This window comes from Rattus norvegicus, chromosome 11 (assembly GCF_036323735.1).
Source record: "Rattus norvegicus strain BN/NHsdMcwi chromosome 11, GRCr8, whole genome shotgun sequence".
Lineage (NCBI taxonomy): Eukaryota > Metazoa > Chordata > Mammalia > Rodentia > Muridae > Rattus > Rattus norvegicus.
Window position 1 is genome coordinate 82255282 of NC_086029.1, and position 18986 is coordinate 82274267.

The 18986-nt window shown below is 42.5% G+C and overlaps 1 protein-coding gene across 3 annotated transcripts in view; it reads left to right on the top strand.

The window, feature by feature from the left end:
• Pak2 (p21 (RAC1) activated kinase 2) overlaps positions 1-18522 on the top strand; it is a 60908-nt gene extending 42386 nt beyond the window's left edge. For all 3 annotated transcript variants that reach the window (XM_063270441.1, NM_001393703.1, NM_053306.4), the window contains 7 exons: positions 1851-1899; positions 2599-2711; positions 5000-5117; positions 8991-9090; positions 12135-12331; positions 14682-14819; positions 16131-18522. In XM_063270441.1, coding sequence (XP_063126511.1) covers positions 1851-1899; positions 2599-2711; positions 5000-5117; positions 8991-9090; positions 12135-12331; positions 14682-14819; positions 16131-16217 — 802 coding nt within the window. In that variant the 3' untranslated portion in view covers positions 16218-18522. The remainder of the gene's footprint in view (positions 1-1850; positions 1900-2598; positions 2712-4999; positions 5118-8990; positions 9091-12134; positions 12332-14681; positions 14820-16130) is intronic.
• The last annotated feature ends 464 nt before the right edge of the window (positions 18523-18986 follow it).

Consider the following 18986-nt stretch of genomic DNA (forward strand, 5'->3'; position numbering starts at 1 on the left):
GTCATTTCCCATAGGTGGTAGGAATCAGATTGATAGAAATGTTACACTCACAATGTATTTTAAAGACAATTAAAATATTTATTGCGAACTGGAGAGCTGGTTCAGTGGTTAAGAGCACTGACTGCTCTTCTGGAGGTCCAGAGTTCAAGTCCCAGCAACCACATGGTGGCTCGCATCCATCTATAATGAGATCTGATGCCCTCTTTTGGTGTGTCTGAAGATAGTTCCAGTGTACTCATATATAATAAATAAATCTCTAAAAATATATATATATATATATTTATTGCAGGCTTTTGGCAGTATTGGTTTTTGTTTATTCTCTGCAAATCTTATTTATAGCACTGGTTTTAAAAACAAAACAATGGGGGTTGGGGATATAGCTCAGTGGTAGAGCGCTTGCCTAGCAAGCACAAGGCCCTGGGTTCGGTCCCCAGCTCAGGAAAAAAAAAAAAAAAGAAGTTTTGAGGGGAAAAAAAAGAAGTTTTGAGGAAAAAACCAAAACAATGAAAGTTACTTCTTTTTCGCTGCTGAGGATTAAACCTAGAGCTTTGTGCAATCCAGGCAAGAGCTCTACCACTGAGCGACTTCTCCAGCCTTTTTTCGCCTTTGTGTTTTGCATAAATGATATAGAAGTGACATCGTAATAACGATGGAAGAGCAAGAATAAATCTTATGTGTATGGATGACAGTCATAAAGCCAGCGTTGAAACTGCAGAGAAATTCATGAGACAAAACACTGTAAAGTTTAAAATTAAAGTCAAATATATTTTCTTGAGAAACATACCGATGTCTTTTTGTGACTAGAAGTTCAGAAAAATGTTTAGGAATGGACACATCTGTAAAGTTAGGTCCCAGTTCTTCCTCCCAGCCCCATGCTTCCTGAAAAAGACTCAGACTCAAAATATATTTACAAATCTCTTGACCATGTATCTAGGCCCTTCTCTGACTAGATCATAACTTAGATAACCCAGTTATTTTAGCCTACATTCTGTCACGTGGCTGGTTACCTGTGCTCAGATGCCATGTGTCTGTCTCCTCACATCTTCCCAGGTGATTCGCCGGCCTGGCTCTATCCCAGAATTCTTTTTCCTCCAGGGTGTCCCACCTATTTCTTGCCTAAGCAAATTTACTATTGTTAGTTGCTACATCCATACAGACATAGGTGTTCTTTCTACACATATCAAACCCAGGATACACATAGAACATAAACCAGAGCCTTGTTACAGAGGCGAGGAGGCAGCCTTGAAGTTTGTCGTAGTTCATTGATTTTGATGGTTGATTTGAGTTTTGCTTTCTTGAGACAAACTCTGACATCCAAGTTAGCATTGAGTCAGTCACCACCCTGCCGTATTTCTTTGTTTTGCAGAGAAGGGGTTATTTATTTATTTATTTATTTATTTATTTATTTAGGTTTGTTTTCTGTTTGGGGGGAGGGGCATTGCTTGGGTTTTTTGTTGTTGTTCTTGTTTTGTGTAATAGGGTCTTTCTCTGCACAGCCCTGGCTATCCTGGAATTCACTCTATAGAACAGGCTGTTCTCAAACTCCCTGTCTCCGCCCTCTGAGAGCTGGGCTAACAGGTGTGCACCACCATACCACGTCACTTCTTTTTGTCTTAAGCACAGAGTAGATTTGTGAGAGTATGCTGTTTTTCTATGTTTATAGGTCTGAAATACTTCATGTGTAAGTCTTGGCCATAAGTATTGCCTCTTCATTTTCTCTTTGTTTTTTATAACTCTTGAGTCTAAGATGTTAAATCATGTTTTAGTTGTTCAAAGTCTGAAGTCTTCGAATTGTGTAAATGCTGTAATTTAAGAACTTGGATTTCATTCTGTCTTTGTTTTTTCTGCAGGGCTTCTGGTACAGTTTTTACTGCAACTGATGTGGCCCTGGGGCAAGAGGTAGCTACTGCTCGAGTCTGCATGTTAGCTCTTTGTTTGGGAAAGGGAGAATGCATGCTTCATGGACAGGAATGTGTAGCTACTGCTCGAGTCTGCATGTTAGCTCTTTGTTTGGGGAAGGAGAATGACTGCATGCTTCATGGACAGGAATGTGCAGTGACCGGAGGCTGTCTTCACAGGAAGCCAGCAGCTCTGCTTGCGTGCACTTCCCTGCCCTGGGCTTTATAAGCACAAACCACCACAGCAGGGTTTGGGCTGGAAGGAACTTAGATGGCAAAGAAGGAATATGTTTAATATCATGAATAAAGAAATATTTTTAAAATATTTACCAGTTTCAAATTTTAAAAATTAATTTTTGTATAGCCTGACCTTGGGTTGGTTAGTAACCCTGAAGATAAATCTAGGGTTGGTCAGTGAGATGGCTCTGTGGGGAAGGGCACTCCCAGTCTGAGCTCACCCCTCTGCTTCAGCATGTGTAGCCTCACACAGAAAACAGACAGAATATCATTTTAAAATGTTTGAAGTACAGATTCAAGCATAATTTAGAATCTGTATCACCAAACACTGCGTAAGTTGTATGCATGTGAAAACAGCCTTGCTGTGTGAAATGTACTTGGTGAATCACCAGCTAATTGGTGCTTGTAATTCTGTTAGAGAATTAGCAACGCCGTCATGATGCTTCAAATATGTTTATTACAGGTTGCTATCAAGCAGATTAATTTACAGAAACAACCAAAGAAGGAATTGATCATTAATGAAATTCTGGTGATGAAAGAGTTAAAGAATCCCAACATAGTTAACTTCTTGGACAGGTAACTAAGTATTTTCTTTTTTTTTTTTTCCCCCCGGAGCTGGGAGCCGAACCCAGGGCCTTGCGCTTGCTAGGCAAGCGCTCTACCACTGAGCCAAATCCCCAACCCCAAGTATTTTCTTTAAAAGTGAGACCAACTGAAGAATGGTGAATCATCTCTGTAATCTCAGCCGTGGAGGCTGAGACAGGAGGGTTGAGAGTTCAGAGTGGGCCTGATGAGGGCCTGTCTTTAAAACCGAGATGGATGAAATGAGAGGGCCCAGCACCCGCAGGGCAGCTCTCAGCTGCCTGGAAGTCAACTGCAGAGGAGCCACACCCTGCTGTGGCCTCTGCTAGCACTCACATGTACACAGAAGCTCACTAAGGCAGACATATGCATAAAAAGTCATCAATAAACCTTAAAGCATAAATAAATGAAGAAAGAAACATACACTGAAATAAAAATATGGAACTGTCTGGCTGGAGAGATGTTGAGTTGAGAGCCTTTGAGAACACAGGGTGGTTCCCAGCACCCACATAATGGCTCATACCCACCTGTGACTGTGGTTCCAGGGCATCCGGGTCCCTCCTCCAGCCTCTGTACACATTACATGCAAGCAAAACAAACAAAATAAAACCTGACAGTTAGTACCTACGATCTTTTTAGAAAATACAGAAATTTGCAGTTTGATTGTTTGGTGCTGGTGTAGCACTTCAGATTAAAATGGCAGGGGGCGTCGGGGTGGGGCAAGACAGTCGCCTGCACCGGAGGGAGGGCCTTTCCTCAAGGTTCTCGCTTGACAGTAAAAGAGGGCATCCCCTGAAGGGCTGCTGGTGGTGCTTGGCTCCCTGAAATGAACAGAGCAGAGACACTGAGGAGTGGCTGTCTGTGGTACGTGCTGTGGTCTCAGAGGTCACTAGCCACCCAGTTTGGAACTATGAGATTAGTTGTTTTACAGCTTCCTGGTCTCCAGAGTCTGTCACGATGTCCCTCGGTTCTGTTGCAGACCTTACTTTCCATGTCTCCACCTCAGGTGACTCTCAAAAGGTCTCTGGGCATAGCTATTGTGTTAGACCACAGAGGACAGAATATAAAATTGTATATATTACAAATGATGGGGCTGGGGATTTAGCTCAGTGGTAGAGCGCTTACCTAGGAAGCGCAAGGCCCTGGGTTCGATCCCCAGCTCCGAAAAAAAGAACCAAAAAAAAAAAAAAAAAAAAACAAATGATGTTTTAAAAAAGGAATCACATTTACTTTAGTGAATAATAGCATAGATTATATTAGTTATAATAAATTACAGATAATTTTCTATATTTAAATTTGCTTAGAATAAGGGAAAGATAACATGTTTTGAGACTTTAAGCCTTATTTGTGAGGACTATATTCAAAGAAACAAAATTTTCAGGTCCATTTCCTTGCTTTCTTTTTGGAATCTTCTTTATCTTTTTAATTATATATAGTATGGTTATATCACTTACGCTTCCCCTTTTACGAATGTTTGTAACTGATGTTTATGTATGTGTCTGCTAGTCTGCGTTTGCACTACTTGGCATGATGGTGCCTGTGGAGGCCACAGGAGTGTAGAGCCCTAGAACTGGAGTTACAAGGGTCTTTGAACTCCAATGTGGGCGCTGGGAACCAGACCAAGATCCTCTGGAAAGGCCGGAAATTCTCACACCGAATCGTCTTTCCAGCACTCATTTTCTTGCCTTATTAAAATAACATTTTCACAGTGCTGGAAGGATGGCTCAGTGGTTAAGAGCACTAGCTACTCTTACAGAGGACTGGGGTTCAACTCTGATCACCCACCCACTCATACTCTGTTTCCAGTCCCAGGGGATCCAGTACTCTCTAGGCAATGTGCTACTACTAGACAGTGCACACTGATGCACAGAATAGGTGCAGGCAAAACACTCAAATATATAAGGCAATTTAAATAAGAAGCTGTTTCCCTTGGATGATTCTAATTGTAATAACATATATACACACATATACTCAAGCTGTGGGCAAACTAGCTTTAAAATGATTCTGAAACTTTTTTTTCGTGGCTTTTGTTTTGAGACAAGCCTCTAATTCAGAGTGATCCTTCTAATTGTTTCCTGAGTTTTGGGATTGTCCTCAGCCTGCAGAGAGCATCTTAATTTTTTTGCTTGTTTTTGTTTTCTTCTGTTTGTTTTATCTAGAGAGTCTCGCTGTGTATCTCTGGATGTTTGGGAACTCACTCTGTAGACCGGGCTGGCCTTAAACTCACAGAGATTTTAACTCCTCAGTGCAGAGCCATGTGTATGTCCTGTGTTCTTTTTCAGTTACCTGGTAGGAGACGAGTTGTTTGTGGTAATGGAGTACCTTGCTGGTGGGTCCCTCACTGATGTCGTGACAGAAACCTGCATGGATGAAGCGCAGATCGCAGCTGTGTGCAGAGAGGTGGGTTTGCCCCCTCCTTTGGACATTAGGGAGCTGTGTGCTTGCAAGGGTGAGAAAAAGAAAGGTTCTGTGAGCAGAGATTTTTCTCTGTATGCTGGAAGGTTTTCCTCTACCATGTCATCAGGTAAGAGCTAAAAACAAAACGAACTTTAGCTCTTTCCTTCCAGTGGAACAAGACTTAGTCCTGTGAGGCATGGATCTCACAGGCTGACCTTAGCAGCATTAATCATAACAGTTTATGCCATTCAGATAGGACACTTTCCAAAGTAAAATGTGATAGCATTAAAAATGTGTAATTCAGGACTAGAGAGGTGGCTCAGTTAAGAGCACTGACTGCTCTTCCAGAGGTCCTGAGTTCAGTTCCCAGCAACCACATGGTTGCTCACAACCATCTATAATGGGATGTGATGCTCTTTTCTGGTATGTCTGAGGACAGCTATAGTGGACCGATATAAATAAATAAATCTTTTTGTAAATATGTAATTTAGTAGCGAAAAGCAGAGCCAGTGTGATAAACAAGACATATTTGCTAAAGTGCATTGCCCTTGGTCTTCGTAAAGACCGCTGAAGGTAAAGAGACTAGTTATTTTCTTACATATTTTAAAATTTTTACTTGTATGTGTATGCATATGTGTGAGCATGTGCATACCATGACACATACATGGAAGTAACAAAAAAAAAAAAAAAAAAAAAAACTTGTGGGAGCCTGTTCTCACCTTCCACCATGGGTGTCTGGGGAAGTGAACTCAGATCTTGAGGCTTGGCAGTAGGAAGCCCATACATGCTGCAGAGCCCCTCCCTGGCCTGCCTTCCATATTTACTATTGAATGTCTGGACTCCTGTTTGCCTAAGCCAGAGTGCTAAGTTGGCAATGCTGTCCTGTGCTCTCTGTCATTTGCTTTAGCTTTCAGCAGCTACAGTGATGGATATGTGAGCTGGAAACATTGCATATATGAGATCGTTCTTTTTCAGCTTTTATTAAAGGTGTTTAAAACATGATTCTTAGAAAATATTAACCCATTGCTATGTAAGATAAAGCCTCATGTAGTCCAAGTTGGCCTCAAACAGTATGCAGGGAGGATGGCCTCATGATCCTTGTCTGAGTCAGGGTTTCTACTCCTGCACAAACATGATAACCAAGAAGCAAGTTGGGGAGGAAAAGGTTTATTCAGCTTACACTTCCACATCGATGTTCATCACCAAAGGAAGTCAGGACCAGAACTCAAGCAGGTCAGGAAGCAGGAGCTGAAGCAGAGACCATCGAGGGATGTTACTTACTGGCTTGCTTCCCCTGGCTTGCTCAGCTTGCTCTCTTATAGAACCCAAGACTACAGCCCAGGGACAGCACCACCCACAGTGGGCCCTCCCACCCTTGATCACAGGTTGAGAAAATGCCTTACAGCTGGGTCTCATGGAGGTATATCCTCAGCTGAGGCTCCTTTCTCTGTGATTACTCCAGCTTGTGTCAAGTTGACACACAAAACCAACCAGTACAATCCTCCTGCCTCCACCTCCTGAGTGCTGGTATTATAGGCATGTACCACCATGCCCAGTATGACAAGGTACTGGAGATTTACCCAGGATTTACCCATCCTTGGCCAGTATTCTACCAACTGAACTCTTTCATATCCCACACAGCACTCAGCCCTTTTAAAGCGGGTTTATGTTTGATCACCTAAAAGCTGACTAAGGGTTTGTTTAGTTTTTCTTTTTTTTTTTTTTAGCAGTTCTTCTCAGTTGATATAACAGTTGATATAAAGTTCTGTCATCCATTCAATTTGACTTTCTTTATGTGCCAGCATTTTAGAACTGTAACACATTTGTACATTTGTATAAGTATTTTCCTACCCTTTATCCTTTCCAATAACCTGATTGGGCGTCTGTTTTATTTTTTCCCCCTTTGAGTAGTTGAGTATTTGGAATAAGATTTTTTTTTTAGTTGTTATAAATGGTGTACAGATTTTGTTCCACTCTGATGGGAATAGTTTTTAAGAAAATACAACTGACTTTCCTCAGATTCACAGTTTACAATCTCTGATATTTAAGAGCACTGGACTAGGGGTTGGGGATTTAGCTCAGTGGTAGAGCGCTTGCGCAAGGCCCTGGGTTCGGTCCCCAGCTCTGGAAAAAAAAAGCACTGGACCAAACAGTTTTGTTTTGTTTTGTGTTTATGGGTATTTTGTATGTGTGTATATCAGTGTACGGTGTGCATGCAGTTCCTTAAGGAGGCCAGAAGTGGGCACTGGATCCCCTTGGACTGAAGCCACTGTGAACAAAGACCTCTAGCAAAGTGGCCAGTGCTCTTAGCTTCTGAGCCATCTCTCCAGTCCTCCTAAAATCTCCTTTTCTATTTAAGGAAGGGAGAAACCTAGTCTTTTCTACTCAGTGCTTTCTGGTGTGAAGCATCAGGGTAAAGTTCCCCTTTTATACTGAGGTCTCTCTATCTTGTCTTTGTTGTGCTGGCACTGAAACCCAGAGCTTCATGGGTGCTAGTGCTTTGCCCCTGGCCTACTGCCAGCCCTCATCTCATCAAACTGCATTGGGGAAAGTATGAGAATGTCAGCCTACACACTGCAGCCCTGACCCACAGCCAGACTACCCAAATCTACTTTTTCCATGGCTTACATTAGACCTTGAAATATCTCAGTTTCTTTTTTTTTTTTGGTTCTTTTTTTTTTTTTCGGAGCTGGGGACCGAACCCAGGGCCTTGCGCTTCCTAGGTAAACGCTCTACCACTGAGCTAAATCCCCAGCCCCCAATATCTCAGTTTCTAATGAGAGTAATCACAATTCATTCTTGTATCTGTGTGCCAAGGTCTCATTCTGTCTGGCCTCACAAAAACGCTCCTTCCTCTGCCTCCTAAGTGCTGGGATTAAAGATGTGTGCCTACTCTGTGCCTGGTCATAAGTCCCCTTTACGTTGACATCATTTCTCAAGAACCCGTGTGTGCTTACCAAATGCTGTGTACCTTTCGTCATTTAAACCCCAAAAGACCTAGAAGTTAGAGAGGCCCAGTCAGCATTTTATAAGTGAAGCCACTGAAAACAAGTTTGGAAAATCAGTGGGAAGTGGAGCTTGTAAAGATGGCTCAGTGGTTAAGAATGCTCCCAGCTCCTCAGAGGACCAGGGTTTGGTTCCCAGAACCCGCATCCGGCTACTTTCAACTACCTGTAACTCCAGCTACAGGGGGTCCTCTTCTGGCCTCTGAAAGCGATGAACTCATGTGCAAAACTACCCTTCCTACACATAAATAAATAAAAACTACCCTTCCTACAAATAAATAAATAAATAAATAAATAAATAACTTTTTTTTAATGATTTGGGAAACCATCCTTAGGTACAGTGACTTGCACCTGTAGTCCTAGTACTTTGTGAGACGGAAGCAACAGGATTGATTACGGGGCTCTCCAAGCCGGCTTAGGGTATAGGAGAAAATGCTACCTCCCTCAACCCCCAAAAGCAGTGACCAAAAAAATAAGGAGGCTTTATTTAATAAATCTGGTGAGGCAGGAGGATCAGGAGTTCTGGTCATCTTTTGCTACACAGTAGAATTCAAGGGCAGACCGGGGAAGAAAACCTTGGTTTTGAGGCTGTTTTTTTTTTAATAGTGTTCCTTTGTACAGCCTGCTGCCTCCCAGTGCTTAGATTCTAGTCATGTTGTACCATGTCCACACAGAGTTGTGGCATCATGTCCACACAGAGTTGTGGCTTTGTACTTAACTTTGCAGGTGAGAGGTTATCTTTTCTCTATAGATGTTCAGTCTTAGAGGGTCTCCTACTAGATAGAGCAGTAGTACTCGAACTACTGCAGCTCTGTGTGACCTCGCTTAGACTTGTTGAGCTGTTTCATTGATAGATGTTTTCTCTGTTCAGTGTTTACAGGCGTTGGAGTTTTTACATGCTAATCAAGTGATCCACAGAGACATCAAAAGTGACAATGTGCTTTTGGGAATGGAAGGCTCAGTTAAACTCAGTGAGTAGCAATGAAGTGATATTTTACTAATATATATGTGAATTGGGCACCTTGTGTTCATAGCAAAGCTATTACAACTTGATGAATATTTTGAGTGAGTTACTTGATCTATTTTTGCAGATGTACAATAAGGAAAAAATGTTGGGAATTATTTTTGAGATTAAAACAAAGTAATATTCAGAGGACCAGTGTCTGGGCTACCTTACTGCCTCTTCACCCTCTTAGAATTTTGTGGAGATAGCCTAATTAGAGGAAGGCTGTGTGACCTTTGCCTCAGGGGTGACATGGAAAACAGTCTCCTTTTCCTAAGATCTTATTTGTCAGATGCAGGAAAGTCATGAAACAGCCAGACATTTTTCCTTTAGGAACATAATTCCACAGTGCCAAGAAAACCCTCTGGAGGAGTCAGCAAGACTCAAGAATTCTCTAGTTTCAAAACTCAAAGCATTGAATAAGAAACCAAGATTATTTTAGATCTGATCTGCTAAAAGGGCCTGTTTCCCACTCCCACCCTCCTTTCTCAGAGATATTTTCTAAAATGTTATTTAATAATCAAAAATTGTTATTCTTTTGCTATGGGGCTTGCTGTATAGCCAAAGCTGGCCATGAACCTGCAGCAGTCCTGCCTTTTTCCTCTCAAGTTACAGGTGTCCCACCATACCCAGTTTTATGCAATTTGAGGATTGAACCTAGATAACTCTTCCAAGCTGTGTGTTTATATTTGAGACAGTATCCTGTATTTCCTCTAGCCTCAAGATGTTTGTGTGTGTATTCATTTTTCTTTCCCCTACACATACTAAATAACTTTTTTTTTTTTTTTGTTCTTTTTTTCGGAGCTGGGGACCGAACCCAGGGCCTTGCGCTTCCAAGGCAAGCGCTCTACCACTGAGCTAAATCCCCAACCCACTAAATAACTTTTTAAAGGTTACTTGCGATGTCCCTGGCTTATTATAAATACTCATTTTCACTATAAATAATATTTTACCCAACAGTTACACTTTTAATAGTCTTCATTTATAGAATTACTGAATATATATATGAGGGCGCCCCAGAACATTATAAGGGAAAACTAAAGTATCTTAAATGTTGATCAGAACATTGATATTTAATATCTTTAGTTTTAAGAATTCACCTAATAAATGTACTAAAATGAAAAGATAATCTAAAAATAATTTGGAAGGGGGCTGGAGAGATGGCTCAGTGGTTAAGAGCCCTGACTGCTCTCCCAGAGGTCCTGAGTTCAATTTCCAGCAACCGCATGGTGGCTCACAACCATCTGTAATGAGATCTGATACCTTCTTCTGGTGTGTCTGAAGACAGCTACAGTGTACTCATATATATAATATACATAAATAAATAAATATTGGGCTGGAGAGACAGCTCAGCGGCTAAGAGCACTGACTGATCTTCCAGAGGTCCTGAGTTCAATTCCCAGCAACCACATGATGGCTCACAACCATCTGTAAGGGATCCGATGCCCTTTTCTGGTGTATCTGATGACAGCTACAGTGTACGTATATATAATAAATAAATAAATCTAAAAGAAAAAGAGATCATTTTTCAAAATAAAAATAATAATTTGGGATGGGGCATACCCATAGTCCCTACACTCTGCTGAGGCAGAAGGATTGCTGCTAATTTGAGGTCAGCTAATTTGAGGACCATAGTAAGAGAGACCCTATCTTCACAAAGCCAGAAATAAAGCCAACTATGGTGGCACATACCTTTAATTCCAGTGAGTTGAAAGCCAGTTTAACTACACATTAAGACTCTATCTCCAAAAAAATGAAGTTTCAAGTTACAAAATAAAACACGTCAAGCAGTTCATCAATATTAGTTATAAATAGTAAATGCATAATTAGCATCTAAGGGTTACGACCACTTGCTAACAGAGGTTACATCAGGAGTCAGTGGATGCCAGATGGACCTGGTAGCACATCCTAGCACTCAGGGAGAGTTAGGAGAGTCCAGATTCAGTTGAGATCATGTTGGGGCGTGATTTTTGTTGTTATTGTGTTTTTATTTTTGTTTTGAGACAAGGTCTCACTCAGTAGGTATCCCTGGCTGTCCTGGCACTCACTGTGTAAACCAGCCTTAAATGCATAGGCCTGCTTCTGTCTCCCTATCAGTCACTGGGATTAATGGCATGTGCCACCATGCCTGACCTTCAAGGTCTTTCTTGATTATATTTTGAGTTCAAAGCCAGCCAGACTACATGAAATTCTGTCTGAATAAAATCTAAAACATAAAGTGAGGAGTTAATAGGTTTAACATTAGAAGGAAAGAAAAGATTGTAACTTCTTGTCCCAGCCATTTAGCCTCAGGTGCTGCAGAGCCCTTGTTCCTTGAATGTAAGGAAGATGCTGGAGCACCTTCCTGTGCTGTGCAGCCCAGTAAGGTGTGCTCTTTCTAACCTTCTGCTCAGTTGGATGCATAGTGACTCGGGCTTTGCTTATTTTACTCAAGTGTGAGTTCCCCTGGCCAGGTGGTTCAGCCAGTGAACATGTTTGCTATCAAGCCTGCTGTCAGAACTCACACAGTGAGAGAAAATGAACTTTTGAAAATTGCCCTTTAAACTCAGGTATACATCTTATATACACAAATAAATGTTAAAGGAAAGTTTTAAAAAACAACAGCCAACCAAAAGAGAAATGTCATTCCATGTACTGAGCATGTTCAAATTCAGTCACTGCCTTTAGTTTTATAGTTCACCTTAGACAATGTTTTTAGACCTCATTCAGTTTTAACTCTTAGGAATTAAGTTACTCAGAAGATAAAGGCCTGATAACTTAAATGCTGTTGTCAAAAGTAAATGTGAAAATTATTAACAAATTAGAACCTTAAAAATCTTTAAGCTTGGCATACTTTGCTTTATTTTCTCATTCTTTACAAAGAAGAAGTTGGATGGAGGACGTGCAGCCGTGTCTAGTGACGTGGATATGTGGGCGCCTCAGATGTTAACCCTGGTGCTCTGCTTTATTCTGAAGAGGAGACAGGGAAACTCCCCTGAAGCCATTAATCTTGGTGCTTTGCTTTTTCTGTAGCTGATTTTGGCTTCTGTGCCCAGATCACCCCTGAACAGAGCAAACGCAGTACTATGGTTGGAACACCATACTGGATGGCACCGGAGGTAGTCACGCGGAAAGCCTATGGCCCCAAAGTTGACATATGGTCTCTGGGCATCATGGCTATCGAAATGGTGGAAGGAGAGCCTCCATACCTCAATGAAAATCCTTTACGGGTAAGACTAACAAAATACTAGCCTAGCTGTAAAAAATAATAGCTTGCTTTCTTCTTTAAAAAAATGTTTTGCATATAAGTTTACCACAACCCATGCACTGAGGCCAGGGGACAACATGTCGGGGTGGTTTCTCCCCATTACCTTATAGGTTCTCGGATTTAACTCAAGTTGGCCCAGAAAAGGTTCTTCTCTTCAGAACATACTCTGCACTTGCTTGTGTCTACCATTGTACTAGAATTTTGAATATATATGGTTGATGAAACTAATCTCCTCTTCTGTATTTAAGTATTGTATTGCTTCTGAGTTACAGGGTAGAATTCAAAGGTTGTAGATTTGGGGTAGTGAGTTACATAGTTTTGTGTGTCTGTAAATCTAATCACCTAAATTGCCCTAAATAGGTGGGGTTGGTTTTTTTTTTTTTTCTTTCTTTTGGTTACAGTGTGTGTGGTTGCTTTGCAGCTGTAAATGACCTTGAATTTCTGATTCTCCTACCTCAACTTCCCAAGTTCTGGGAATACAAATGGGTACATCTACCACACAGTTTTATGTGGTGCTGAGAACTGCACCCATGGCATCATGGATGCTGAGGAAGAAGAACCCTTGTTTGGTCACGAACCAGCCCACTCGGTGCCTTTCCCTACACATCTAGGTCCCCTACACTGTATTCTCACAGAGTAGACTGGCTGAGAGGAGGGGATTCTGCCACTCCTTCCTTTAAATTCCTTACAGTAGCTAAGGCAGGAGGATAGCCACAAGTTTGAAGCCAGTCTCAGTTACGTATCCAGGCCAACCAGAGCTACAAAGCCAAAATGCTATCTCAAGAGACCAGGAGAGGGTCTGGAGAGATGGCTCAGCAGCTAAGAGCACAAGCTGCTCTTGGAGAGGACCAAGTTAGTTTCCTAGAGTCATGGTGGTTCACAGTCATCTGTACACTAGGTCCAGGAGACCCACAGCCTCTTCTGACCTCCAGAGGCACTGGACACACAGGCTGCAGACACACATGCAGGCAGAGCAACCAAACGCATGAAGTAAGAGAATGCAACTTTAAAGAAAGAAATGGGCTAAGAGAGGGCTGTTTGCTAACGTGGGCCTTTGCTATGCTATGATGGAGATAAGTGTGTCCTCACTGAGTAATGCCACTCTCTCCATGAGCAGTGAAGTACGCCCTGCAGTAAGAAAAGGGGACTGGCCCCACACACCCTTAATCCCAGCACTTGAGGCAGAGTTAGATGGATCTCAGAGTTTATGGCCAGCCTGGTCTACAGAGTGAGTTCCAGAATAGACAGGGTCACACAGAGAAACCCTGTCTTGAGTTTTTAGCCACCGCTTCCCTCCCCTCACCACTCCTCCCCCCCCCCCCCAAGGAAAGGGAGTATGGGAGTAGGGAAATGTTTCCTGGTTGTTGGAAACACTAATCCTATATGAGGCAATGAGGGGTATTTTTACTCTATTTTGGTTGTGGTTTTGTTTTGTTTCTTGGGTGGGTGGTAGGCACCGTGAAGCCCTGCTTGGCCTAGAACTTGCTGTGCATACAGCAGCTAACTCTCCTGCCTCTGCCTCTGGAATGCTGAGATCGCATACCCAGTTTAAGCAGATGTCAGTTTTGAGAGATGTTAGCCAATATGATTTTGCTTTTTTGGTCACCATACTTATCTGCATAGACTTAGGGAAGAAGTGGTAAGAACTTTAACCACATTGAGCCAAGAGAATACTGTGAAGTAAAGTAGGCAAAGAAGTGACAGGAGCTGGCAGTGAGGCCTGATCCCCACTATGCACACCACACACACACACACACACACACACACACACACACACACACACACACACACACGGAGATGATGGACACTGGGAGGAGCAGGGTCCCAGCATTGCTGGTGTTGGGGCACTCCATGTGCAAAGGATGAACTGTGGAGTGCGTCAGTTACTGCAGCTGCCCGTGCTGACGGAGGGAGAGTGTGCCCAGAAGCATGTGTCTGCATCGGGAGAGCAGTCGGGAATGTGATGTGCTTCTCTGTGGCTGCTGAAATTACCACAAATTGGGACACAAGTTGGTGTGTCCTAACCCAGTGCTGAGAACTAGTAGCATTAGAGATCCAGGTGCAAAGAGCTCTAGTGAAGGAGTGAGGATAGTCACCTGCACGTCCTTGGCACTGAGACAAGAAGAGAGCCATACGCCATTGGGTGCATGAGTTAGGTGGGTGCAGAAGGTCTCAGAGCAGCGAGGAGCCTAAAGCCTTTGGCCTCTCTAGTCCCTGCCTCTAGTGGCTCCTAGAGGCCAGAGTGTGAAACTTGGTGCACGGTGCACGATCATTTTGTGAAACCTTAATGTGCCAAAATGTTGTATTTCTAGGCATTATACCTGATAGCAACGAATGGAACACCTGAGCTCCAGAATCCAGAAAAACTTTCCCCCATATTTCGGGATTTCTTAAATCGGTGTTTGGAAATGGATGTGGAGAAGAGGGGTTCAGCCAAAGAACTATTACAGGTAAGTTTGGTGAGGGGGTAAACTTGATGGTGCTGATGTTTGCCTATTTATTCGCCAAGAACACAGCAGCTGCTGCATTTTAGGCTTTCATTTCTGTTAGTAAAGTTTGTTTTAGAATTTAACTGTGTGTATTGTGTGCATGTGCGAGTACATGTATGTGTGCATACAGACATGCATGAAGGAGACTCTAAGAGTTGGTGGTTGGTGCTCTCCTTCCACCAAGTAAGGCTCAGGGATGGGAGGCAGGTCATCGGACGTGTTAGCAAGTGCCTTTATCTGCTCAACTATCTCTTTGGCCCTTAAAAAAGAATGTTCATTTATGACTATTAACTCTGAAGAACTAGTTTTTATTTCTTTATTCATTTCTTTATATGTGACCCGAGCTGGCCTACAGCTCACTAATGTGCTTAAAGATAGGGAGTGATCTTGAGCATCCTGCCTATGCAGTGCTAGGGATTGAACCCAGGGCTTTATGTGTGTAAGGCGGAGTGCTTACTCCTTCCGAGCTGTCTTTCCCCCCCTTAAGTGTTAAGCAGTGAGCAAAACTTACTTGGTGTTGGTTAAATGGTTCTCTGGGTAAAAGTACTTACCACCAAGCCTGAATGCCTAAACTTGATCTCTGGAACACTCCCCACCCCCAGTACACACAGTTGCACGCGAAATAAATATGATTTGAGAAAAAAAAGGATACAAGTGTAGTCCTGCACTTTGAGGATCTTTGAATTCATGGACAGCCAGAGCTACACAGTTAAACCTTGTCTCAAAAGACAGAAAAGTAGAGAGAGAACAAGGAGGTGGGAGGAGGGGGAGAAAGTGGGTAACTTCTTAGGTAGTAAGCAAGAAGACTGCTGTGAGTTTGAGGCCAGGATAAGCTGTACAGACCCTAGCTCAGAAAGCCAAAACCAGGGCTGGGAGATTTCTCAGTGAATGAAGTGTCTGCTACACAGACATGAAGAACTGATGAGAAGCTCAGTGAGGAGGCTGTGTGTGTCCTAACCCAGTGCTGAGGAGATAAACAGACCCCTGGAGCCTGTCAGCTCAACCCCACCAATAAGTGGGGACTGTCAGGAAAGAAGGGGAAGAGTGACAGCAGAGAGCTCCTGACGTTGACCTCTGGCCTCCACAGATGCACACAGATGTCATGACATCATACAGACATAGGCAAGCTCGTACACCACACACAAACCACCCACTTGGAGCTGTACAAGTGATGTGCTGAGTGTGAGGGTTTGAGGCTGTTAAGTGGCAACTGGGGGGCTTTAGTTTCCAAATGAGTAACATGTACGCTTCCTTTCTCCCTCCATTTGGCAGCATCCTTTCCTGAAACTGGCCAAACCATTATCCAGCTTGACGCCTCTGATCCTGGCAGCTAAAGAAGCAATGAAGAGTAACCGCTAACGTCGTCAGCGAGGCCTCATGTTCCTTTATCCATTTTCTAAAGAAGTCTTTTAATACATGAAATTGTTACTCTGAGGGGTGTAAAGAGACAGTTTGCATCACATGGAGAAAAGCAAGCAAACTTATTATTTTCTAAAGATGACCAAGAGAAAATTGCAGTAAAAGAGTTACAACTTTGCAATGAGCCCCTGCTTTAGGGTCCAAAAGGAGTTGTGGACTGCATCACTAGCCTTACATTTCCCAGCAGACAGTGCTTGACGTTTGCATATTGTTTTAATGACTCTTAGTATGGTAGATCCTGCTCAGTGTCTCCTTTGGGTCTTTCCCATACTTGAATGTCAGATTCGAGTTTTTCCTAGATTGCATCTGCTGGTCTTACCTCTCCTTTGTAACCTTCCCTTCCTCTAACCCGTTCCTTTCAAGTTGTTGCTTTGAGTTTTTCTTATGCCTAAATCCAAGAGAGATGTGATAAAAATTATGTAGTTCTTTATATTGGGAAAGGAGCTTGACATGTTTTAACTTTTTATAGAAGTTAGGACCAGCTGTTGTACGTGTAGTATTTCAGTTAGAGCTTAAACTGAAGGGGAAAGAAAGTATGTGATTTTTACCTTTTTTAACAAATGTGAAAGAGTCAGCTTTAGAAATTTCATGGTAGTGAGTTTGACATTTGTTACATGTATAGAAAAAAGACTAATAATCTATATTTATAGCTAAATCATTGATACAGAGAAAAAAATCCCACTGACTGTATGTTCTCACCATTTTGTCTTCTTCTCTGCCTGTTTCTCCTCATACTCGGCTCTAGGAACCAAAGTGATCTGTGCTTGTTCACACAAGCTTTATGGCTTTGGTGCCACTGCCTCCCTGCACTTCCTTGGGAATGGGTGTCTGTGTATGTTCTGATTTAGGTGTCAGTTTTGAATCAACCCTTATTTCACATATTTCACCCCCTCTACCCTCTAGGGCAAATAACAACCATTGAATTGTCAGAATTTAAAAGTTAAAAGACTTCCTGTTTAAAAGGAAAAAATATTTGGGACTAGCAGAAACCAAGGAAGATTTGAACCTTGGTAGGTTCTAGGCTAGTTGTAATAATGAAATGTCAATATTGTAGAGGTGAAGCTTATGGCAGTAAACTGTAAAGACTCATCTAATCTACAGTATTCCCAGCCCATTGTCAGTGTTTACTGTTCACGAGAGGTGAAGCTTGATGGATCATCTGGGGTGTTGGGTACTTTGTTTTTCCAATGAGTAGGGTATTCATTGTAAAACAAACAAACAAACAAACTGGAGAAAGAACTGCAGTGTTCATATTGTTAGTAATACTTTTTATTTTAAAGATTTAATAAAAGGTCTGTGACCTGTAGTATTAGCTGTTAGCTGCCCTTTCCCCCTCCTGTCTTTCCTTCTCTCTGCTTTGTTGCTTTGCCTGTGGAGGAGGTGTTACTGTCTGTTCTACGTTCCTGCCGCCATAGAAAAGAAATCTCTGTGGTTGGTTCAGGTTTGTCCCCACCATCCCCTTTCAAAGAACTTGACACATGCTTGCCACTCTGCAGAGTACGAACCATGGATGAGTCACGAATGCTCTTCAGGGTATTAGGGGAAGGGCAGGGCTTCATCTCCTGTTGTTCCCATTAAAATACAGGAGTAAGAAGAGATCACTGGGGGTTTTTGATAACAGATTTTCAGCGAAAGTCAACATCCAGAGAACTTCCTGGCCTGTTTTCCATGAGTTCTTTCTCCTATGGACTATATTTTTCTACAACTGTCACTAAATTACAGAGGCAAACTGGTCTGTTTGTGGTGGGACGCTGTGCTGCCTCATGCTCTGGCTGTGTGCACTGTTTGTAAACAGCTGTCTGGGTGGATTGTGGTGACAGTGCTGCCACACAGTAGAAAGCCAGCCACACAGTGGGACTGCTTGTCTTGGACTGCTCAAGGAGGTGCTCCATCCTACGTCAGAGACAGCGCAGGGGACACGTGCCCCTGCCCCTCCTGTGCTGTGACTCCACAAGGGCTTTTAGGCAACAGAGCAGTCTGGGGTTTGTATTTTCACTTTCTTGGATGGTTATCTGCGTGTCCATTGCTGGCGACGGACTCTGTCATTCAAACCTGACTCCGAGGTTAAGGGAGCTGCACTGTGGTTTATTCTTTCTGACCTGGATAAACTAACCTGGAATAGCAAAGAGAAATGGCTAATGTTGAGATGTGTCATTTTTAAACAAAAATAATCTTTAAAGCAATATAGAATTGTGATTTATTAGTTAATTTTAAATTAAAATGTTGAGATCCTGTTGAAAGACAATTGTATGAATTGAGATTCATATTTTTTTAATAATTGCCTCTGTATTCCCTCTTTGCCATCTCTTAGATTAAGAATGCCCATCGGAGCCTCCCTTAGCAGTCCTATTGTGTCGTTAGGAACTGTTTGCCTTACTATTTATTACCTTACAGACTTTGTGGTGGCCACAAAGGTATCTTCTCTCGTTCTCCCGCTGTGTTTACAGAACACCATGCCCAGCTAGAACAGTAGAGTGTGAGCACCCTGGCTGGGACAGCTGTGTCTTCATGCATCGATTTCCTGGAGATCCCTTCAACAGAGACAGTCACGCTGCTTGAAATGCATCTAGTGACCGCCAGTCCTAGACCTGCTGTGCCTTGACAGGCAGCTTTAAGCCGCCAAGAAATATTTCTTCATGGGCACACGTGTGTGCACTGTGTTCCTGCCTGAATGGTTTTAGACCATATCAGACCATGGTTCGAGTTAGA